Source organism: Haliaeetus leucocephalus, unplaced genomic scaffold (assembly GCF_000737465.1).
Source record: "Haliaeetus leucocephalus isolate CR32 unplaced genomic scaffold, Haliaeetus_leucocephalus-4.0 Scaffold587, whole genome shotgun sequence".
Classification (NCBI taxonomy): domain Eukaryota; kingdom Metazoa; phylum Chordata; class Aves; order Accipitriformes; family Accipitridae; genus Haliaeetus; species Haliaeetus leucocephalus.
In genome coordinates, this window is record NW_010973023.1 from 6,778,819 (window position 1) to 6,804,886 (window position 26,068).

A 26,068-nucleotide genomic window follows, 5' to 3' on the forward strand; every position below is an offset into this window, starting at 1 on the left:
TCAGATAAGCAGCAGCCTTCTACACAGTCTGGACTTCCGAGCCAAATAAAACACAACCATAACTTGTGTTTTGCTAAGCATCTGTTCTTCGTGTTTGCAATAATTTTTAAACCTTGTATACCCTCGTAACTGTGGGAGACAACAAGAAGTTTCATACCATGATGTCCTTGATAATCTGTTGCACCAGAAATTCATTTGTGATCATATGGCTCCTGAGCTGACCATGTTGCATTAGTAAGCGAAGCAACTGAGCAACAACGGGCAGTTCTTCCCGACAGATCCTGCTCACTTGCAGACTTTGCAGCATCAGTCTCAGTAATCGTGGCAGGAGTGCTAATGCAGAAATACACGATCCCCACAGCATATCCCTGAGAGGAAAAGAGAACAAAAATTGAAATGATCGAGGACCTGTATTTCAAGTGTGCTTCTGTGAACTAGCCTCATAGCTGTACAAAGAAACATGCCTCTGTGAATTCAATCATGCCAATTGCCTTAACCATAATTAGTGCCAAAGCACAAAATTTGTACCAAAAAATGCTACACCTGAAATTATAATAAAATTATGTACAGCACTGGGAAAAATTTAAGGTCCTGCCCTGAAGCTACAAATGTTGCTGAAGCTCTTACACAGTGTAATTTCTGCTTGATGCAGCTGGGAAGAGGTTTTTGTTCCAGTCAGGCACACCTGAATCTTTATTTAATACTCATAAGAAATCAAACAATGGAATCAGCTTTTTGTGATATGTAAATCATTAAATACAGTCAGTGAAGGACTGCGGCTTTAAAAACATGTTTTACGTTTTAAGTAAGATTTGAACAACTTTCCTGTATATGGAACAGAGGAAAACCTGAAGTTTAAACTGTTTAAAGACATTTCTGTTATACAGGTAAATAAACGTATTTAAATCTGGCATCTGTAGCTTTTGGGTTTTTTTTAATCAAATGGATTTGCAGTCTATAAAATGATGCCTGAGAAGTTTTGTTAAAGCTGAAATATCAAGTCAGTTAAGAGTACAAGCTTATAAAGCCAAATCCTTTGCATGTTGCTCTTCAACGTATCTAATGAAACTAAAGGCTAAAGCTAAAGATTAAGGTATAAATATCCACCTTTCTAAAGTCAGGACGGTTCTGACATCTAACTAGAATAATTTGAGATGAAAACTTACTTCAGTTATTGTTTTAAATAATTCCAGCTAACTTTGCAGCTGTTTTTCTTAAATCTAAGTACTGTCTTGAACTAAGCAAAAGACCAACAGCAAAGTAAATTGGGGGATGTGGTGGGGGTATCCTTTCATTTTACATGTCTAAATACTTGTGGGTGTAAAGGCAGAGACCATTAACATGGTAAGAAAAGCAACATTACCTTTTCTGTACATGTTCTGCGTCCTCTTTGTCTAAAGTTAGCAGAAAGTACAGAAGACTGTAACAACAAGAAGCTAAGAACTTGTGCAGGTTTTCACTTAGGATGCAAGCTTGATCCAAGAGCTTATTTATGGCACATAGAACAGATCCAGCTGTGCTGTCGGGTATTACAACCAATCCAACCTGTATTGAAACAAAAACCCCCAAGTTCATCACTTCATACACAAATTTTTCTGATGGTATCCACGCATGTCTAGAGCTGAATGAGCCTCTTTCATATCATGACATGTATTACTTTGTTTCTGTTCAAGTTGGACACACTACTGCATTTTTTCAAATCCCTATTTTCCTAAGAAATTGCCGCCCATACCAACAGAAGTTTAAACCGGCATCTTCATTCCATCCCTTCTAAATAAACACTCATCTCAAACGTATTTAAAAAAAAACAACAAAAACAACACTGCTTTGAGCCTTGCTCTGAAAGATGGTACAGGCACAAACAGAACAGGTTGTTGGACAGAACAGGTCTTTCCTTTTAAGCATATTTCATGGGACAGAGCAGCCCTTCTGTGTCTGGAAATGGCAGTGAGCAGTCACTGAGGTAGAAGGAAACTCTGATTTACTCCAGAAGGAAAAGCTGCTACTGGATCGTCATCAGGGTGAGTCTCCTTACAAATCCAACAGGCTTGACAGGAATGAGAACATTATGAGCCAAGTTAAATTAAAGCTAATGAAACATATGGTGGGCCCACAGCTGGAGTGATAAATCCTCTGTTGTTTAAATGAGAACATCATCTTGATTAAGGACTTCATAGGCAAGATAAATAATTTAACAAAAATAAAGAAAGTCTTTTTTGGGTAGAGGCAGTGAATTAGAAAGCAGTTTAGATTTTGAAGTGCTATTGAGTAACTATCCTAGATTTTTGTCCTGTAAAGCCATAAAAAAAATTCATGCATTGCTAATATGGCACCATTTATCTTATTAAAAAACTAATTTAAGGAGTTTTAGAGTAGCCTAATTTGCTCACCTGCAAGTACATTGTTTTAAGCTGATATAGGCAGTTGGTTCACTTAACAAAGTCAGCTGTTCTTTTAGAAATGTTTAGAAAAAGCTCAATAAAGTACAAGCTACAGAAATGTGCAACGTATTTCATTGGTTTGATTACTCGTGAGAGGTAAAAGATAAAGAACAATGATGGGTTCAAACTTTTAAATACTTCCAAGATAAGACACCAGGTGTATTTCAAGGCCACAGATGTTCCTGACCAACCACAAATAGGAAATCATGACAGTGAGCTAGACAGATGTCTGCATATAAAGAAGCATCCCGAAGATCAAATTAGCCAACACTGCTGATGAAACATGCCTGCCAGTCAGTCTGGAAGATGATGTGAACACAGATATTTCAATTTATACAAATCCAGTAGATAAGACTGCTCCAATAAGTTCCCATATAGGATGTTGCCTACACGCTGCCTTTCTTCCCTGTTAGGTGTCATCATCCAGTTAGAGATCTTGGGCGGCAGCCTAATCAACTATAAAAATCCACTGAACTGTTTACTCTCAAAGGGACAGTAGTAGAACGCATAAGCTGATCTAAAAGTTCTGATTTAAGCCAACACCCACCCCCAAAAATCCAGACTACAGTTACAGGTAAGCGACTCCCCATGGAAGCTTTGGTCTAGTCATTTTTCCGTAGGGGTCCACACAGGGAGCTGCCAATACTCGTTAGATTGCCAAACCATCTCAACAGGAGGACAGGCAGGTCCTCCCGCTCGGCAGGCAGCATCACAGGTAACTGCAAATCCTGTCCCTTACAATTCTGTTACCCAGCTCTGGCTTCGCCATCCCCATCCTCAGCTCAGGGAGTGTTCAGGATTAGAAGACGACAGACTGTAAAACTCATCTAAAGATGCTAGTGGCTCTTTTGAAAAGCCAACCAAACCAAACCAAGAAGCCTTTCAGAAGCTATCCTGGCTTGAAAGTAAGTGGAACTCTTCACAAATAAGAACAAAAAAATCCATGTAAGTTTGGACACAAACAGTTATTAGATACTTTTTTAAACATCGCTAATCATGTTGAAAAAACTTTTGCAAATGCTGAATTATGCATGAAATAATGGAATAAGTGGATCTGAGGGTTAATGAGACTGTTACAAAATTTATCACAAGGAAGTTAACCTAGAAGACAAAAATGGTACTTACCAGGTATTTACAGATGCCAGTCTGGAGAATGTCAAAACACTGACTTTGTGAAGGTATAGTGGACAAGCTGTGACAGATCATCTGTTTTAATAAAACAAAGTTATATTTAAGTACTCGAAACGTAACCAGCAATCATTCACTGTGTAGTCGTACTTTGCTGACAGATCTAAATACAGAGTACCTATGGGAACACATAGCAGCTTTGTCTCGAAGTATTGATTCTTTACAGTGTAAGAGTAACATTGTCAACACAAATTATTCAGTGTTTAAAGAGATGACAGCCTACACCATTAGTTTTTTTGGTAGTGGCTTTCTTCATTTTACCTATGTGATGGAAGTAGAAAGCCAAAAATGCCCTATCCAGCTACAGCACCACACTGAGCCTTTCCTCGGAGCTGACAAATTTCAGAAAACAACTTCACAAATAACTTTATCAAGCATGAAACAGAGGAATCACAGCAAAACAGGACAGAAAAATTATGGAACAAAGAAGAAAGTTAGCAAAAATCCATTTCCAACTTATTTTCCTCTACACTGCCAAAAGTGTCATGTTCAAAGATGATACAAACTGTAATACCACAAAGGGAAATCTTGTTTTATGGACTGTCAAAAACTTCCTGGTGCTTATATATCAGGCACTAGCAAACTGTATTAGCTGCCCAGAGGTATGATGGGAAGAATTTAAAAAAAACAAAAAACAAAAACCAAAAAACCCAAACAAACTGAAGACTCAGATCTTCATTTTTTAGTAAAAAAACACATGGGTGAGCATGGCCAGGTTGGTGGGGGAAGAAAGAGAGTTGACCAAGACCCCATGAAATGCTATATGGCTCCTGGATAGGATAAAGAAACCAGAGCTCTAGTAGATCTGCTTAGTAAGCTGTGCTACAGTCCTCAGCAGATGGCTTTCTCTGTTCCTCTCTTCCTTTCCCTCTATTCCAATAATTTGCAAACTAAAGAGCTTGGATGACCTCCCTCTGTTTACATTCGCTGCTTATCCCACCAGAGTGTCAGCTGAAGCCTCCAGAAAGCAACGCACGCAGCGTGTGTTATTAGACCATTAGCAATCGTGATGTCCTGCTAAGGACAAGGAGGATGGAAGAACCAGTACGCGAGGATTGAAATCTTCTGTCTGCACTTAAGGGAATCAGAAAGAGAACAGCAAGATCAGATGTTTGAGGGAGGGACGAATTTAAGTCTCCGAGTTTTACAAATACCTCAACTAAGCAAAAACCATTCCTCTAGGATACTTTGCTGACTGAAGAAAGAGTTCAAGAAAACTTTCACAGAATGATCTGACTTGAGGGATTAAATTCTCTGATAGTGTCTTGGTTTTCAGAGTTAAGTTGAATCAGGGCAGGTCAAGACACCTAAGCAAGAGATAATGACAAAACAGAAAACATCACCCATGTTGTGTCAAAAATAATAGTCAAAAATATTTCCAGCTGAAGAGAGACTCCAAGGAAAGGAAAGGTTAGGAAAAGAACCATTAGTTCAAGGTCCTGTGGTATGAAAACTCAATCCTAAGTAATGTGGTTGCCAGTGGTGGTTTAATCAGAATGGCCAAGCACTATCATGTGTGGTGATAAAAAGCGTGCTCAGCTTTTTTTCAAAATTACATACCACGCATGCTTTTAGACCTGCTTAAGCTGGCCAAATTCAGGAGATCCTTAACACATCTGCTTGACAGAACATAATACTGTGAGGCTGTCAGGACATTGCACGTGTTAATCCGTATTACAGGTGTGATTTTGTAAGTATTTTGTTTGACTAGTAGGACTATTTAAAAGACAGTTTTATACATAGTCTTGCACTGAATAGCCTTATTTATACTATACATTTATTTAATAGTGAAATAATATTATTAAAACTGCGTACACCGTCCTAGGTATGGTAGTGCTTCTGTACACCGCAATTTGAAAGTGATAAAATATTAAGTACTCTGAAATATTCCCAAGGAACACACTCAAAACATCTGCGTATTAGCAGTGTCAAGGAATAAAGTCAAGCTGAGACAGAGGTTACTACTGGGGATTGTCATGTCAAGGACAAACTCTTACACCAATCTGACCTAGTATTTTAACGAGTAGCACTTACACAAAAGGTAAAGCTACATTGATGAAATCTGTCGGCTGACAGCTCAAAGTTGAGAAACACTGCCAAGACAGGAGGATTGGACTAACCTATAGAAAAGATCGCATGGGTTTGATGAATGACAAATAGAGAAAAAATTCAGTGAAACAAAAGTGGCGGGTCAGGTGCTTGGAGACTAATACAAATTTCTGCACACAGCTAGGAGTTTTAACAGTTGGAAATGAGGAGAAAATTCTTTGCTTAACAACTGACCTTGAGGTGGTTGTGATAGAACCATAAAACAGGCAAATGTCACTTTAGGATGGAAAAATAAAGATAATCACAATAGAATTGATCAGACAGAATACTGATCGTCTGTTCAATACTACTCCGTAAGATCCTACTTACACTATTTCTGACATACTGTGCAAAATAGGAGTCACATATTTTCAAGAAAGGTAAATTCAAACTGAATGGGCATAGAAAAATTGCACAAAGAATAGAGATCCTGTCCTACAGGTATCAACGCAAAGAACTTAACCTGCCTGGGCTGGCAAAACTATACCCAAGAAGGGATATTATCGTCACTTACAAATACAACAAAGAGGTGAGGACCTCTGCAGGAAAACAAATATAACCAAACAGCAACAAAAAATAACAATGATCATAGCTGGCTGCGAATGGAGATGAGATGGAAATTAGGAAGGATCATTATGAAAGGGGAAATGGAGGAGACATGCGTTGCTCCTAAGAGCTCAGGCAGTTTACAAACAGGGTATGCCATATGCTTGTGAGCGCCTGACACTAGACACAGTATGCTGGAGAGGGGTCCCTTGTAATTCCACACATACCCACAAGAGGTCAACAAATTAAAGACCCTGAAGGCAAATCCACCAGACCCAGCCAGCAAACTAAGGTTTCATTATTAATAAAACCATTATTAGTATTTCACCCTTAGGACTACATCCCTAGAATAGGCCTACCAGTCCACTGAGGCTCCCGCTGAGATGACAAGTTGTAGGTGCATTTCGTACAGGTACAATTCACCGACACTCAGACTCTTCCAGAACTGGCAAGGAAAATGGGCATCATACCACTGAAGAGCAGCATACTTGCTTAGAAGGGTTGTGGTAAAGCGCATCGACAAGTTAGTTTTTCAACCTTTTAGATCCTTCTGACCCTCAAAATAACACAACCATTCCCTACATCCAGTTCTATTTTCCTGTGATTAAGTGGGAGTGGCAATCCTTTTCACTTCCATAAATTAAATCCTGCTTGAAATGGCTTTCATAACAAATGCCTGTTATAAAAAGTGAAACTGAAACGTTATTAGACATGGAAATGAAAAGCAAAGAAAACTTAATTATCACATGAAAATTAGTATTTTTCCTGACAATTTACTTGCCTTAGGCAAGGGTTTGCATGATGTTTAATTTCCATAATAAAATGTCACAGCTGATTCATTATTTTACATTTGATTAGCATTTATCACATTTTTGGCGCATTCATAGATTGGTTTTGGACCAAAGCCAGAGCAGTTTTGTTTCAGAGTATTACTGAAGTAAATGGACAGAGAACGAGCATTTCTGATCATAGCGGGGGTATACATCTTTGAGACCAGTATTTATAACAGGTTTGGTTTAGGCTTAGAGGCTTTGGGGGTTTTGTGGTTTGGTGTTTTGTTTTTTGTTTTTTTTTTTCTTTTTAATTTTGTTTGAACGTCCACTTGAATAAATTCAAGCCAAAAAAAGCATTCTCTTAAATAGGGGCATTATCTGTTAGCATTATGCAGCAAATACTACAGGCTCCATAATCCACTGGCAGTTTTTCAAAGCAAACCTTATTGATCAGACAAGCCCAACTACCCATCGTACCCACGAGCCACGCAACTACAACAGCAGGTTCCCTACTAGTGCTTCAGGAAATTGTTACTACATAGGCTGCCTTGCCTGCCATACTGAACACATACTCCAACAGTAGCCAGCTAAAATGGTTGAAGGGAAAGGCTGGAAAAGCAGCCCAGGAGCACTCACTGGGCTTTTTGGAAATCCTGACACCATGGAGTATTTTACTCTAGTCTTCAACTGGATGAGTTAAAAGCGTTTTTGCTGCTGACAGCCAACCTAACTCACTCTTAATCCAATCTGAAATGGGCTTTTCATAGCTCTAATGTACACAGAAATCCATCAGTTTAATATTGCTTATCTGCAAGATGCTCTCAACTCCAAAAGGCAGAGCTGGGATGACCCGAGGAAGCCCAGTCTCAATCTCAGCCCTCACGCCAACAGGAACATGCACAAATGATGAACCGAGAGTAATGTTTTGTTCATTCTTTAACTGTTCCCACTCCCTAAATCACTAAATGCTTCCCATAACGTGATAGAATCCCAACTCAAAAAGCCTCAAGGGAAACATTTTATCAGTAACTCTCCAGAGAAAATCTGCATATTATTTCAAATTTAATTGTGCTGCAAAGTAGTCTTTTTCAAAGAAAAATACCTACCTTCCTCTGAAAACACACAGAAGCGTGAGCACAGAGGAGAACCAAGCAAGCAGGAAAGATAATGGATCAAGTACTTTAGCAAGCCACTCTGTGGAGTCAGACCACAGACACTTCAGGCTCCAAGAGAAGTGATTTTATTGGAAAAAAAAAAAAGTTGGCACACACCAGATACTATATCCTAATATGAACTTTAAAATATATTTTTCAATTCACATCGACATCCACCTCAAACATGGTAACTAAAACGTAACAGGCTGTTCTGCAGTCAATTCCCAAGCCCTTGTGAAATGACTGTTTCAAGCGGGACTCTATCCACTATAACATGTTACTGCAGAGCGTAGAAAACGAGAAGTTTTCAGGTGATGGGGCAGGCAATGAAGCTTGTCTTCTGAAGCTTGGCCAGCTTCCCCCGAAGCACCCTAGCTTATCAGACAGTGTACTCCCTTGACAGGTGCTGCTTCTCTTTCTGAAGTAAATTGATTTGACAGGGCAATATTAACAGTGCCCTGAGTTGTTGAGAAAGCTGCGTACAACAAGAGGTCTTTGTTCATCTGCCTCGGCTAAGCTCACAGGGGCGGATGTGAAAGGTATTCCCGATTCAGTGACTCCAGAAAAAAAAAAAAAAACACAACACAAAAAAATCCACACAAAACCCCCACACAATCACAACAAAACAAAACCTAGGTTAAAAAAAGAAAAAGCCCAAAAGAAGGAACAGAGTCTGCAGGAAAACATTACATAGGTGGGCAACTGGGGGAAAAAACCCACTATGGGACTAATTTTACATTCAGGGTAGCAAAACAGGAATACAGAAACTTGTTTAAGAATTATAAAAGCTTAAGAACATGTATTGTGTCCTGCATCTTGAGAGTGTACATATTTGCAAAGACTTAGAAGGATTATGAAACACAGTTAATGTCCAATTGCTGGCTCAGAAACAGGATAAGTGCAGCATACAAACTCATCTTGCATCTGTTGAACTGTGGTGATTGCCTGTCTGCAGGCTCCTTGGCTGTGGCACGCAGTCTGATGTTAAACCTATATTAAGAGTCAACTAAACCAAGTGAAGTTATCTTTATTTGCCACTGGACACAAATACATGAGTGGCAATCACCACCGCTCACCTCCTGTGCAACAATTTGATCACATGTTTAAATCTGGGTACCAGCAAGATTTGGTGCCAGGAGGCAGAGAACTATCGGCTAGAAACAGTCCTACTGCCTCACTAAGCGACAGGCATTTCTGAAAATATTTTCTTTTGTCAGCAAAACCAGGTTTTATACTCAACAGCTAATGTACTATCCAGGAATAGATGAAGCTGTACCTGAAGAATGGCACAGGTCTGGTTCTCTTCTCAGAGCCATCTTACTAACAAAATTCAAAGAAAGGACACCACAAAATAGCTTTGCTACCCAAGAAGCTTTTGTTTCATCCTCTTGCAGCCATAATAAGCCCCACTTCAACAGCTCTGCAGCTTCCTCACACCTATAAAAAGTCACTGCGGCCGATACCTGCTCCTCGCAGATGCCTCCTTGTCAAACCACCACGTGCAGGACGGTCAAAGGCATACCTGATGTACAAGTCTCCAAATTCACCTGCCTGCCCCTTCCCCAAACAAAAGGATTGGAAAACACAGAAAACCGTACACTTAGGAAGCTAGCTCTTGTCCCACAAAGTCTGTCTTTTTGAGCAAATTTAGTTTAGGTATCACAAGCCAGGATGTGAATATATAGCATAATGCCCAGTTAACTGTGCAGATGTTAATTCACATCGGTTACACCCAGTAACATGTGAGCTCTCAGCTATAAGGCATCACAAGATACGCTGGAAGTATATGATGCAGGTACAATGGAGCACTGGCCCAAATATCAAGTTAGGTTTTTGGGGAGTTTGTGTTTTGGTGTTTGGGTTTTATTGGTTTTTTTTGGTGGGTTTTGGGGGTTTTGTTTTGTTTTTTACGTCTTAAGAAAATTATGGAAGATACCTTTGAAAGAGAGCTTTATTCATTTTAGGAGGCATTACATTTATTTATATAATTTCTCTTGTTTCTTTGAAATCTGCATTACTTTTCAAGAAAAACAACATCATTTCTAAACATTAAACTTGGATAAAATGTGGTTTTACAAAACACTAATGGACTTATACAGAATATTTTATCCTCCCTAAAGAGGATAAAAATTACAGCGTATCTCTAGTTCAGAACAGATACTATTTACCCTCTGCTGCTGCTTCTCCCCAGTGTAACTCTAACCGGGAAATCTCAGTAAAGACAAGTTGAAATCTTAACAGGAACTTCAATTCAAAATCTGCATTTTAAAAATCTAGTGGTTTTTTGAAGTGTTAATCTCTGCTTGAAGTTAAGCTACAGCGCTGCGCCACCACCTTTTACTTCAAGACAAACATCCTTGCAGGACATTTAATTTACATGCATTGACTTACTACCTTTATTGATTTGTCAGAATTTTTCATAGCATATCAGTGCAGATACAGCCTTCCCAACTCTATTTCACTTATAGGACTTCACCATTTTTGACACACATTAGTCTATTACATTACGTGCATCCCAAGGTTTTTTAATTCAAGACTGCTAAAAGCAGCTGACCTTCCCTGGTGTCTGCTCTTATGTTTTAAACATTTCGTTGAGTATTTTATTTCTTCAAGTCAGCTGTGTGCTCAATATAACTCTAGAATCTCAACTTCAAGCAGAACCTTCAAATTATCATTTGCCTTCCCCTGCCAAAATGGTCAAGTGTCACAAACATCAAATATTACAACAGAAATTATCATGTATACATGGTTACCTTGTTACAACTGTTCATTTCTGTTGGTGCTATTTCATTCGATACTGGCAGAGCAATTCAATTACAGGGGAATGAACAATATTACTGACAAACACTATAGGCACAGTTAAAATGAGCAAAGACTGAAGCCTCTTCCCTAAGGCTGCAACCATTTATTCTGGAGCCCCACCTATTTCAGCTACAGGGATATGATTTTAAATAATTAGCTTTAATAAGGCAGAAGTCATTTTAAGTAGAGGTTGCTCCAGAAAAGGAACTAGGATTTCCACATTTAACATATCTTTTAGACGAAATATGAAGATTAACCTTTACAGCTACACAAAACAGCATTTAAAGGAATACTTTTTTGCTCCTTAAGTGAAAAATCACCATTACCTAAAAGCTTCCACAAAAGAAAAAAAATCTGGCTTCAGATTTCCACTATACCAATTGCCACTCTCTAGACAAAAAAAAAAGTTCCAAACAGTATCCACCTCAAAGCAGTTTTTGTTATAAACCACTTAAAAGCATTAATTCCTATGAGAAGTCCGTTTGTTTGGCTTTTTCACCAATTATAGTTAGCCATGTGCTACCAAGTGCACCCATTATATTAACACTCCAAATGTCCAAACTGCCACTTGAAAACGCCTCAAGTTATTCTTTTCCTTTACACAACTTGCTCTTTCTCCAGAGGCATACCTTTTCTTCTCTCGCATCTCTGGCATGCGTACATCATATATTAAACTCCCTCTTACAGTTCATTACCATTAGAAATAAACGCCACTCACTGCACAGTACAGCTAGCTACTGACAGAAAGCTGGGACTGCCTTCCTAGGGATTTGAAAACGAAGTCGAGCAGCGAGCAATAAAGCTGACAAGCCACGGCCTCCTACAGATTCACGCCTGGGACCCTTCATCCCTTGCCCTTCCATTTTTTCAGCACCGTAACCCCCCCTGCTCCTGCCTGACAACCCCGACACCCCCAGGGCTGAGCCTGGTCCGGAGTGATGCATGTGCAGGCTGCCCAGCTGGACGCAGAAACCGAGTTATAAACTGCCTTGTGCTAAGCTAGAGGATATTTTCTCTTCCACCTGCTTATTTTCACAAAACTCATGGGCAACTAGTATTTGCAACTTTACTCTTTTAGCAGAGCGCCAAAAACCAGCCAATGGTTTAGACAAAACTAGTTGCTGGAGAGAAGAAAGAGGAAGATGGATGGACTAGTAATAATAAGAATCTGATCACTAGTCTCATTTATTCATAGGAAACCAGACTGTCAAATCCTAATTCCATCAGTTCCTTATTTATTTCCATCCACAATGAAGTATTTTTCCGTTATGAGGAAACCCTGAATTACAACTACACAATGAGAACTCCTTTAAATGAACAATTCTAAACATGAAGTAGAGGCCTGAATGCTGCCTGCTCTGCAGCCAACGGAGGGCTGTTCTTATTTACTAGGTATTTTAAACTACTACAAATATTTTGCTTAACATTACAGCATCACCATAAACTTCCTTATTACAGCATCACCATAAACTTCCTTACCCAGAAAGGGAAAGCATGAAAGATTCAGCATTCAGAAGCTGTGCTGCTCTACTCACTTCCACCAAAAGCATGACTAATTCAAGCTGGGGTTTATTATTTCCTGTAGCACTTCTTTATTTAAATAAAATAATTTTGTCACAGCTAAAAATATTTTGATTCCGAAATTGTGTCACACCTTGAACTATGTCCACTTGGAAGAAAGCGGTCTCCAAACCTCCCTCCCTCAAACTCAATGCACATAGATCCATCATTATCACACGGTCTTTAAAGACATCCTACAAGAGCCTCATGATTTGCTAGCAGTTTTCTTCTTCCCAGAGCTGCAGCTTTGGGTTTTGGGGGGGTTTTGTTCCCGTTTGGTTTATTTTGTTTTGAGAAGAGAGTAGCTTGCTCAATACCGGGTGCAATCTACTTGCTCTACAAAAAGTATTGCTGGCAAATCTTGAACTGAAAGGTTTTTCCCAAGCCAGGATTCCCCCCCCCCCCGTTTTTTGTTTTTGTTTTGTTTTTTATAACAATGGTCCAGCCTCCAAATCCCAAAGTTTTTAAGGACTATAGTCCCCAGAATGTTTTGTTTACAAATTGAACATAGAATATGGGTCAACATGTTTGAGGTTGGAGAATGGTACTCAACAACGAAAAGAGAAAACTCCTAAAACTTAATGAACACAGCACTGTATTAGATATTTAAACACAGAAAAAACAGTCATCTAAAAGCTTATCATCTGATTTTTTTTAAATTTTTTTTTACGAGGTAACTTCAGCATAGCTTTGTTTATATATCACTTGCCGTATCTACAATTGCATCTGAAATCAAAACCAGCCAAATGAAAAATGAATGGAATCCTGTGATTCATAAAAGGAAGTGGTTGCCTTAATACTGATCTCTTGTCTTTGTAAAAACAAAGAGATTTGGAACACAAACAGTGTATCCCAGAGACCATTATTACCAGATCAGATGCAAGAAGAAAGAATATCTTAATTTTTCTCTAGTAGGAAAGGAAGCTACTGAAGAAGTGCCCCTACTTTTCTGTCCACAAATTCCATAGAAACAAAAAATAGCAATTCTCAGGGGAACACCCCAAACAGCACTGCAATACCACCAGTCCTTCTGGCAAGCATTTAACGGGAACAGCTTGACTTCCAGATCATATGTAAGTGTAACCACCTAAAAAATAAAAAATAAAATCTCCCCATGCTGGGAATCTCATTATGCTCTAAAAAAAAAAAAATTTAATAATAATGATGATGATGATGATGATGATGATGATGATGATGAAGAGATTTGTGGATGGTGAAACAAAAGTTCTGTTTTTTCAAGAGGAGTAGTTTTCAAAGAATCACAGAATCACTGAAGTTGGAAGGGACACCCTCAAGTTCCTCTAGTCCAACACTCCTGCTCAAGCGATGTCAGCTAGAGCAGGTCACCCAGCACTGTGTCCATCCTGGTTCTGAGTACTACCCATAGATAGGAACCATAACATCTCTAGGCTACTTTTCCAGTGTTTGACCACCCTCACTGTGAAAAAATGTCTCTTGTGTTTAGATAGAACTTCATGTGTTTTAATTTGTGCCCTCTTGTCCTGTCACAGATCACTATGGAGAAGAGTCTGGCTCCAACCTCTTCGTTCCTTCCCATCAGGTATCTACGCACATTGGTAAGATTCCCCCCTGAGCCTTCTCTCGTCCAGGCTGAACAGTCCCAGCTCTTTCAGCATCATTTCATATGAAAGATGCTCCAGTACGTCCACATCTCTCTTGTACTAGGGAGCCCACAACTGGACACAGTACTTCACATGTGACCTCACCAGTGCTGTGTAGAGAAGGAGGATCACCTCTGTCGACCCGCTGGCAACACTCCTCCTCATGCAGCCCAGAACCCTGTTGGGCTTTTTTCCCCCCACGAGCATGCATTGCTCGCTCATGGTCAGCTTGTTGTCCACCAGAACCTCAAGGTCCTTCTCTGCAGAGCTGGTCAGCCTCCAACATTTATTGGTGCCTGAGGCTATTCCTCCCCAGGTGCAGGATTCTGCATTTTCCTTTACTGAACTTCATGAGGTTCCTCTCTGCCCAGTTCTCCAGCCATATCCCTCTGAACATCAGCACAACCATCTGACCCATCACCCAATCCTCCCAGTTTTGTACCATTTGCAAGCTTGCTGAGGTTGCACTTGGTCTTATTGTCCAGGTCATTAACGAAGGTTAGAAAGTACTGGCCCAAGTACTGATCCCTGGGGTACACCACTAGTCACTTGCCTCCAACTGGACTTTGCACCACCGATCACAACCCTCTGGCCTGGCTGTTCAGGCAGTTTTCAATCCACCTCTCTGTCTATTTACCTAAGCCATTCTTTGTCAGTATGTCCACAAGGATGTTATGGGATACAGCACCAAAAACCTCATTCAAGTCAAGATAAATTGGTCTCCCTTCACCCACCAAGTGAGTCACCTTGTTGCAGAAGGCTAACGGGTTGGTTGAGCACAATTTGCCCTTCATAAATCCTTGCTGACTATTCCCAATCACATCCTAGGTGTATCTGATATAACCCAGCTCACTAGAAACTTTCTCTCCACAATCATGAACATGCTTAGCTTATGGGGAAAAGCCTCCAATCTCCTCCTCAAGCTCAGAGTCATAAGCGGCAGTCCAGGACTCCCTTCTTGTAAGAGTCTACAAAATGAAGTGGGTCTAGAAGGTCTCATTGCTCTTCACACAGATTTTTGATGTATGGGACTTTTATTCCTATTCTCGCTTTCATAACTTAATGTCCAGAAAAGACTTCAGGCTGACATAACTGCAGTAGTAGTGCAATGCTCCATGAGATGTTTAAATCCTCTTTCATTACTAACCAAGGATATCCAGCTCTTTGCTTCATGACTGCCATCCACTTCTGAGAACCTGAGAGAGCACCTTGTATCTTTCCCAAGAAAAGGTACTTCAACAAAAGCAAGTCGCAAATTTCTGAAAATACTGACTCTCCCCCATGGCACCAAAACACTGAAAAGATTGTAGCAGAAGTAAATCAAACTTGTAACCAGGAACCAAAGGCACAAACAAGCTATCTACAATCAAACTACTTCACTGTCCCTAAGTGAAAATAATCCTATTGTGTCGTATCTCAACCAACTTCACTAGATTTGTGGGACAGAAGCAAAAAGAGGATGGAGAAGACACAAGAGGTGGCATTTTCAGAAACAGGTAAAGTATGCATAAATCCTTCAGATGCTGTATGGGATTATGCTAACTCTTTGAGAAACAAGTAATCCCTCTGGTGCATTCACAGAGGAACAGTTCTGTACAGGACAGGGAGAGAAAGCATTCTAGTTTTTCAATACTGGAAAAAGGCGTTTTGGTGAGAAAATGCTTCCTTACTGCCCAGAAGAGACAAAGCGAAACAAATTAGAAAGTTTAGCTGCTCCAGAGGCCAACTGACTGAAGGCAGGACATCTAAAGACGTGCGTCAGTCACGGTACCAAACAACTTTGCTTAAGATACTTTTCAATACATAATAGCACATATTCAGTATATGCCTCGGACTATCATTAGTTTCAGCAGATTACCATTTAAACTTTATGAATTAGAAGAGAAAAATCACTATACTGCTTTCTTGAACCAAAAAGACTGCCACAAAACCTCAGAATAAATCATACAACTAAAAACTTCTATTACACTCTTCTTCCTGTATTCATGACAGAGATTTCATAAATACTGTCAAATTGGCATGTCATTAAAACATGATTTCACACCTTAAAGTGGTTTCTGGTGAGCTAAGCAATAAGAAGAGTTGAGCCAGAATGAAGACTAATGCACCTGTTCCAAATAAAATCTGGTGGCTCAGATCCCTTTAGAACCAACAATAAAATTATGCTTTCAGCTCTTACGATCTTACAAGCAGGAACTGAATTAACAGTGAAGTTTCTAATCCCAGTAAATTTTGATTAAATAAGTATCAGAAGTTATTCTAAATAATCACCAGTGCCAACTTAATATTACTTCCAAGTTAAAATCTCATCTAATGCAAGTGCTTTTTAATTAACAGTAGAATTTACTCTCAAACTCTTTATAATTAGTATTTTTACAATTAATTTAGTTTTGAAGGCCAAACCAGATTGCTGGCCTTAATCTTATTAGTGTTTAAGAATTTTCCACCAAGGCTTCTCGACCCATTTTTTCCATGAGTATTGTTTTGCACACTACATGTCTGAACATTCACCTTTTAAAGCAGCTTCCTTCAAAATACTATCTGATGGCTGTAGAGAAACGTTAGCTGTTTGACAGCTATTATATTTTTCATTCTTTTTTCAACTCAACTCACAACAAGATTTAGGCATCTGTGGAAAAGGGATGGAGAGCACTCCGAGTTTGTATGCTGTCATTTAGAATTAGTGTTGATGTATTACCTCTGTCACAGCCCAGTGGTGTAAAAACTGGTCCAGATCAGTTAGGTAAAGACGGACAGGTGAAAGCTGTGTCTGGCTAATGTGTGGTTTTCCTCTAATGCCCTGGAGACTAGTCAGTTCCTCTCTTGAAAACCCTAGAGAAAAAGAAGCAGTACAACAGTATCACAAAACAAGCCAAGCACTGTTCTACTTCAACAGCATCATTGACAAAAACTGCCTTTTATATTATGTCTGCGTAACATTTCTTTGTTGAAAGCTCTTGCTTGGTATTTTAAAATAAGTATATCAAAATCCAAATTCTGACTTCTGAAAGAAAACAAATATATTTGAAAAATCAATGGCTTACCCATTTAAACTATAACGTGGTATAAAAAAAAAACCTCTAAGAGGCCAGTGTTATGCTGCTATTTTCAATGTAGGTCTCTTTAAAAAGTAATAAGCCAATCACGTATAATGCAAGACAGTTCACCATGTGTTCACAGTAACTCAGTAACCTAACATAACCTCAGGGTTAAAAAAAAAAAAAATCTGGCTAATTACTTCTAGCCAGGTAGCAGATGTTTTAGTAAAACAGGACTACTGCTCCAAAACAGTCACTTTGGTTTTGCTTTCATTTTCTCAGCTATCAGTACAGTGCGCTCTTCACTGTTTTAGGAAAAAAGGCAATTTTTGAAACCGAAGTAGTTGAACATTATGAATGACTGAGGTGATGAAGAAAAGACACTTTCTTTTTACCACAGGACAAGTTACTGGAAGATATTTCTCAGTAATATTATGCCATTTTAACCACTGTAATTTCCCGAAGTTGCATCACCACACAATACAACTATTTTTATATCTGAGTAAGAATATAGTAGCAGAAGTAATTCTGCTTACACACTGACCTTGGGCAGCTCACTTCAACATACTTTGATTACTTTATTCTGATGGAATGTTTTTAATAGCGTAAGCAGTCCACCAGAAATCCCAGAGGCACTCATTTATATTGTTACGAGCCAATAAAAGGCATTTACTTAAATCTAGAAAAAAAATTCTTGTTCACGTCATATGCTGAATTTAGGTTTTCCTCATACTTTCCAAAGGAAGTTGCCAGAAGGAAGAGAAAGTATGCCACTTGGGCTAAATATTTGCAAAGTGTAAAAATAGGGTGTCAAAAATCAGATCAAGAGAAAAAAGGGTATATCTCATATCAAAAATATGTAACAAGATTATAATTACTTTCAGGAGGTACTTAGTACACCATTTATTCTCAATTAAATCCAGTAATTGACTATCAAAACAAATTTCATTTTGATAATTCTGAATTATGACATTCACATGGATTACCTATAAGGGTTGAAAACAAGAAGCTGAAATAGTCCACATCATTCACAGAATTATCCTGCACTTGGCACTTCCAGCCTGCAAAGGATGATCTGCACAAAACCAACAGCAGATAGTTTATTAAAAACCATATAATTAAGAATTCACAACCTACCTGCACAATACAATCAATTAGTATGACTAAATTGTTAATTTTAGCACTCCTGTTTCTAACCGCTGTTGTTAGAATCGCATTTTAAATAGCTTCAAAAACAGAACTTGCTCTTTTTGAGACAAGTAATATTGAACTTTGTACCCCTACATGGGCTTAGGTTGTTAAGTTGATTAAATTACTGAGATAGCAACTTTTCATCAATACTGGTATAACCTTTAATACAGTGACGACAGCCAACACACAGTAAATTAAATTAGTTTTATTTCCCTTATTTGGTAAAAGTTACTATATTACAAAGCTGGGCTGTATTTTTCATTATATCCACTACTTTTAATACAGCTCTTTACATGAACAATAGATCCCATTTAAAAGCAGTCTCAGCATCTATTTTAGAGTAGCTAAAGCTATTAAACACAGACCTAAATTAAAAACTTGCTTTGAGATTTAGAACACAAAAAGGAGCAATATGCAAAGACAGGAGCAAACCCGTTATCAAAGCTGCCTGACACTTCCCTTTTTAGGGGCAATCTGCAAGAAGTGGAGCACCAGCCTACTTTTGTTTCTCAAATTAGAAGCCATACATGCTTGTGGAAACTCGCAGCAAGCAAACACCGCTGACCACCTAATGGTAGTGTCTTGCCCATGTATCACTGCAGAACCAGGAGAAAGCCACGAGCTGGGAACAAGTACCTCTCACACATGCTTTCTTAAAAAGGCTGCAGCTCAGACCTACACCACATTATGCAAAATGCTATTATTCAAATTTACTTGTATGCTGCTCTTGGCACTTGCACTGCAGACTATGGATCTTTGCTGTAAGAGATTGCTGCTTTCTGCTCTTACAATCTTGCAAAATTTCAGAGCTTTCAAATGCAATTTTTCAAGCCAACTATCTGCCTTGGATCACTTTTTTCCTAATTTCTCTCCGCTAACAGCCAAAATGGCTTAGCTCATGGGTAACAAAATTCTGGAAAGCTTGTTTTTCAGAAATTTTTTACAGCTCCATGTTTGGGGAGCAAAAATATCAAATTTGGAATACCTTTGTGCCAGGCATATACATTTTGCCACCCCATGAAAATCCATCCACAGTATCTCAGGATCACAAAAATGACAGCTAGAATATGCACGTGTCTGGAGCTACTCAAAAAGAAAGAAAAAAAAAAAAAGAAAGGAATTTCATAATTTCTTTAAACTAAAGAAAAAATTCAGGATTTAATCAGACTACCATGTAGGATAATTAATTGGGGGGGGAGGGGGGATAAAAAAGCAAATCACAGCTAGGTGAGAGAAAACAAACGAAGGCTTTATTAAATAACCTCCCACTTCACACTGTATCCTTAATGGCAGACCCTTATTTCCAGGCATATTTCGGGCAACCTAGTGACTTTGTGGTGCTGGCAGCTTTTGGTCCTCCTCTGAGGCCTGGCTCGCTGCTTCCTTTTCTTAACCTGTAGTCTCTCAATCTCTCTCCATTCATAAGGCTGCCACTTGGCTGCCAACACTGAGTTCTCCAAAGACAAACCCCTCGGCCACGGCCAGTAGTCTTTTCTTGGGAGAAGGGAGAATTTCTTCCCTCCTTCCGAGGAGGTCCCAGTCCGACTCATTACAGCATCAAAGAGATTTCACACATCCTCAACTAAATCAGCAAGAGGTTTTGCAACCTATTTCCCCAGAGATTCTACGTAAGGTGAATATTCACACAAGAATTAGATCCATATACCAGAAGACAGCCCATATCCTGTTCAGTGTGGGGGAAGAAGCTGCCTGAATCTAATGCAGAGGGACCATGAGTCAGACTTGAGGTCACTCATTATACCAAAATAAGCACTGGGGAGCATGAAGAGAGATTCAGGAGAATTTAGGACTTACTGGACACAGAAATTCAAACTGTGATGCAATCACTGAGCAAAATGGTGGGAATGCAAGAGGCTGGAAGAGATACATCAGATGATAAGCTGCAAATGGAATTGGGGAAATGTGAAAATAAAAAAAAATCTTGGGTAGGAAGACAGAAAACATGGAAAGAACTTGTGATAAGCCCGAATTCAGCGAGTAGGGACTTGTGTAACAAAGCTAGTCAGAATCTGGTTTAAAATAATAAAATATGAAAATATTTTTCCATGCAACCGTTAGCAGATGTGTCAAATTCCTCATAATAGGACCAGCGGATGCAAGAATTTTACATGAACTCCAGAAAAGACTGAACAAAAACTCAGATTCACTGCAGGCTAGCAAACAAATCAACTGCAATAGGTTCAGGAGATCCCTGGACATGAAAAAGGATTCTGAAGCTTATTGCTAAGTGTCTGGAAATTTTTCAAACACTTCAGCGGTTTTGGTTTTCTACCCACATCTGACTATCTGCACACTTGCAAAACAAGACAAGCATTTTAAGCATCCTAACAGCATGCCAAGCTAAGTGCCACTGTTGTAGACCTAAGAGGAAGCAGAGAGAATCGTTGCTGTTCTGCCCTGGGAACACGGAGGCAGGGTAAGACACAAACCCTTGACAGAGCTATTAAATGGTTAAGACTCATCCACAAGAAGAGCTAGTGACACACATAAACACAAAACCAAGATCTCCAAATTTAGTTGCAGTCTACTTTTTAAAAAAAGTGAAAGCTATTACATACATGAAAGAAGCCTCAATGTTAAAAGACCATTAATGTTACAAATAACCTAGCATTCAATTTAGAAAGTGACAAGAAAGTTGCTTATAGTCTTCAGCTTGTCATCTTTGTACATATGCCTTAGAGTATGATAACATTATGTGTCATATTGTCTCTAAAAAAAATCCATGCCTCATTCAAATCATGGATGAATGGAGCGGTCAGGATTATGCAATGAAAGATAACACAGCCTGACCTGTACCTGCTTTATTTATTGCAACATCTATAATGTGCACCGTGTATGAGGCATGAGATGGTTAAAAAAGGAAGAAGAAAGGATTAGCTCACAAATACAGGTAAACAAATAGGTTTTAGGCATTATACTGGATCACCCTCCTGTCTGTATCACAGAGGTTCTATGATGCTAGACTAACACTTTTTAAAATTGGAGGACAGGAAGTCAGTGGTAACACGTTTCTCCAAGAATCATCAGATGAAGTATTAATTTACTTTCAGAACAGAAAAAAACCCTACATTATTCATAGCGGAGGCTTCTCTCATCCCTTCTTTTTGCTAGTTATCACTAGCCCTGCAACAGTTCAACAGTGAGTAAAGGACTAAAAGGGCAGTAACAGCTGTGGAGCGACATAGCTTCATGTATCTTAAAGAGCAGCACACAGACCCATCTGATCGCTACTGCTCCATTTGCACTTACAGTGAAATTGAAGTCAATCCTTTGCTTTCAAGAGAGAAAATGCTAAATATTCTGAAAAATCAGTGCCCAAATGTTTCACGCTGAATTCCTAAAGTGAGCAGGTATTTCTATGTACTTCTGTCTATACCTTTTCCTTGCCTCAGTTCCTCATCTGTAAATTGGGAGAAATATCACCTCCTCATCTCCTACAGCTGTGAAAATAACACAAAATTCCATGGGCAGAGGGAATCACTTTGTTTTCCAAGTGGGACATACTACAACAGACAAAACATGGAGCCTTCTACTGAAGTGACAGGGACAAAGCGTAACATTATGTGAACACTCCTCCAGTGAGCATGATGCACTCAATACAGAACACAGAATGGAAAAATAACATGACATCATGTAATCAAAGACTAGATAAGAATCTCACAGATATATCATAACAAATTAAGACAAAGACCTTGTCTGAAATGTCTTTCTAATATAACAAATACAAGCAGAACACCATTACAGCATAGAAGTTTGTTTAAATACAAGTCTAACCAGCTGTCAATGCCTCAATTACCTTAGAATCCAAATGTCTAACATAGTTAAAGCTGCTCAATTTTGAGGTTTGCATTAAAGGAAATCAGGAGTAAGATAAAGAACACAGAACAAAAGAAATTTAACTCTAGAACCAATGATGCACTACAAATACATGTACACTTTTAAACTATGTTTTCAAGATGCTTGTAAATTACATGCTAGACATTTAAAACTAAAAAAAATAAGTCTGATTTATAGGTGGAAGAGAGATAATATGCATATTATAACCTCCCTTTTTTGAATAAATTTTTACTCACAATGGGAACCTGTTATCAAATTGCATATGAGTGAGACCTCTCCAGTCAGCTAGTCCAAACCCACATTAACTATGATGAATTACATGTTGTAATTTCCATAAGGTTACCTGCTCTCCATAAGAATCTCCCTACTGAGGTTTAGAATTGTACCTTTAGGTAACCTGCTCTGTATGCCAAATGGTATTAAAAAAAAGCTGAATCTAATTAACATAAAAATCACTGCTTCTCTTACCTTTAGCATAGCAAATATTTCTCAGACACAGCAATTGTGCAATGCATTCCTTTTATCACTTGCTGCTAACTTTTCTTTTAACTCCAGATGGACCTCACTGCTTTTGTTCCCACTGTTGTTATTTTCAGGTTGAGCTATATCACACAATTGCAAAATAACACAACTGCAGTTTGCACACAAGTGGTTATTTCTCAACTACAGACTATTATCTTTATGCTTCCTGATCTAAACTAGCTACCAAGTGATTTCTGGTTCAGGTTTAAGGTGTTGGTTTTGACTTACATAGTCATAAGGAGTCTTTGGGTAATTTAGAGGTCTCTGGCAGAAGAACTCTGATGAACCTTGCTGCAGTCATTTTAGACATTATCCTTCCACTTGTCCTCCTGTAAAACACACTGCTCAAACTCCAACTCAGACAGCAAGTTTTGCTTAGAATTTGGGTTAGTCTTTTTATTTTTGTTGTTGAGCAATAAAATTTAAAAAAAGTATAATGAATCTCAAAACCCCCTGAATTCAGTCTTCAAGTATTTTTAAAGTAAAACAAGAAAAAGCGAATGCAAGATCCACAGTTCTTCTGAGGCATTGATACTATCACCCTTTTGTTCATAAATGTGAGGGTTACAGAACTTAAGAATTGCAAGACCAAGGGTCTGGGTTTTCCATTCAAGGAAACGAAAATTCAATTCTTTCACCTTCCATGAAAGTGCTTCCACTGCCTAATAGAGAATATTCCAGCACAGGGTGTTCCTGAAGCTTTGCAGAGTTCTTTAAACATTTGCAGAAGAATAGCCTGAGAAACCTAACCGTGGTAGGTGTTCCCATTTTAAATTTATCAACCATTGATCACAGATTTAAACCAAGGCTTCCCACAATTGTTTCTTTAATTCTAGGTTATAAAATCATTCTAAAATGAGTTTTCCCCCACTGTAGGCATGTACTTGCACTACTGTAAAATATGTTCTTTTAAAACACTAAAAAGCCCTGTGCCAATATTTATCTCAGCTTTGGCATAGTTTATTGCTGTTTAGCTTTAATGAAAAATAATTTCTGTCAAATTGAAATGCAACTGCTTGCAACTGCAATAAAGTATAAACTGTGTTACACTGTTAATGAGTATCAGCACCCTCAGTTTTCATACTAGTTCTTGAAGAGACAGGAAACAGACTGTCACAAACTGATGTTGAAATTGTTAAAATAAATAAATAAATAAAATTGAATCTTTGAATATTTCTCCAACCCTGTACCCATCTCATCATTCACACTATCTTAGCTCCAGGTAGCACAAGTCCTGAACATAAACTCAGAGAGCAAGTGAAGAGTTTTTATCTTCCTTCTCCTCTAACAGGTTACCATATGTAGGCAATGGTTTGTTAGTGTGTGTTTTCTGTTTTAACTTTCATTATCTCTTTGGAAGGATCAAGGGTTTCCATTTGAAGCTGTAGCAAAATACAACAAAAATCTGCAAGGAATTACCAGGGATTTGGGGAAAAATATGAACCCTATTTTAAGAAAACAACAATTTGAGCTACACATTGTTAAAAGTAAGCCTGTCAGCCACTCATTTGCTCCATGGTTGCAAAGGTTGCCTGAAGAAAAGAATTGCTTACACATTATAAATGAGAGCACAAATCGGAAGAAACATTCACTAATGAGCAAACGGCATTTACTGACTGGTGCAATTGTAAGTGCAGCAACAGAATTCTTTTCCCCTTTGTTAGGAATATCAAACTACAAACAACCACCTGAGGACAAATTTAGAGGGCCATATCCTTAAACACAAGCTTAGCCGTCTCCCTCTCTCAGGTCCTAAACCTTTACAAAACAGTGAGCAAGGAAAAGGAAATTTGCTGACCAGATGTGGATGAAGAAATGCACCATAACCCATCCCAGGATCCAATTCTCAAGAACTACGGATCCTTTCTGATCTTGCAGCAAGGAAAACAGATCAATCTTCTACCCTTCATCCTCACTGGCACCCAGTCAGGGAAATGCCAGCATTTTGAAAGCACACTCTTCTTTTTAGTTTATATTCCATAGTGCCTTAAGCATTCTTGTTACCTTTTTAATACTTTCCCTCTTCATTTTTGCTTCTAAATTGAGGGGTGTGAAAATATAGCCAGAAAAATCACTTTGCAGTGAACACACACCTTACTATTCTTACATTTTTCTTAGCAACCCATTCATAATTACTACACCTTCCTATACATGTGTGCTTTTCAACATATTCTCCAAGGTGTATTGAGTTGACTTTCCATTTTACCATTTGTAATGACTTGAATTTTTTTTTTTTATAACTTAGCTTACTGTGATGAAATTTTGATTTTATTTAGGTCTTCCTTTTTTAAAAACAATATACTGTTCTGAAATCTTTCCTACACTTCATTTGTATGAGAATGACTGTCTTCAATTGCTCTATCAGTGGTGTTATTCACAGTAATGCGTTACAATATCCTCTCCAGCTTGCAAATACTTTTTGGGAATATAATGTTTTTCTTTTTCTTGTCTACAATAATGCATTCAATAAGTCTTTAAAGTAGTAGTATATAGGCTCTTCATTACCTACATTTTGCATTCTCACTGTGCCTCCTCAAAGGCTGCAGATCACATAACTAGGATGACTGAAGTAAAAGTAGTATTTACTTACAAAGGAAATATCTATAGAAAACTTTAAACTCTATTATGACTCTGAAACATCTCTGGGTAATATATTTGGAGACATAGAATTTTAGACCTTATACCAAACAGATGTTGAAAAGTCCATCCCAGTTCTTTCCAAACACCAGATTCCTGAGGATAGCAGGAACCAACAAGCACGCCAGGCTGCTTGATGAGACGCCAGCTGAGCTCCCTCATTACTGTCTGGAAAGCAACTGAATATTTAAAAGGCACTACCTCTTAAGGAAGAGTCCATTTACAGTTACAACAAGCAGAATGCAAGTTACCCCCAGAGTTATCTCAAACCTGTGAAGACTAGGAACTCCCACACAATTTATGTCTCACTGGGAGAGAGCACTCAGCTTTTATTTATATGGTCCTCACCCTTCTTTTCTACAGCTACAGAAACAACAACTCTTTGCAAGACCCCAGCAGACAAAGACCCCACAAGAATAAGAAATGGCTGTTTGAAGCCATTGGAGATCTCATTTATGGACACTCTACTTCAAGAGAGAAATGCTGTAAATTAACTCCCATTGTTTTTTATCTAGGCAGTGAAATATTATCTGTCCAATTCTCTATTACAGCAAAATAATTTCCAGACACACTGTTCCAATGCATAAAAAGTTCTAAAAAGCCGTAACTATTATGCATAAGTAATGCACATAAATAAATTGCATTTAT

General features: G+C 38.5%; 1 protein-coding gene across 2 annotated transcripts in view; it reads right to left on the minus strand.

Moving 5' to 3' along the window:
- Window positions 1-26,068, minus strand: part of TEX10 (testis expressed 10) — a 59,844-nt gene that overhangs the window by 1,291 nt on the left and 32,485 nt on the right. For both annotated transcript variants that reach the window (XM_010577969.1, XM_010577968.1), the window contains exons 11-15: window positions 18,199-18,287; window positions 16,873-17,006; window positions 3,567-3,647; window positions 1,364-1,545; window positions 158-368 (exon numbers count right to left, since the gene is read on the minus strand). In XM_010577969.1, coding sequence (XP_010576271.1) covers window positions 158-368; window positions 1,364-1,545; window positions 3,567-3,647; window positions 16,873-17,006; window positions 18,199-18,287 — 697 coding nt within the window. The remainder of the gene's footprint in view (window positions 1-157; window positions 369-1,363; window positions 1,546-3,566; window positions 3,648-16,872; window positions 17,007-18,198; window positions 18,288-26,068) is intronic.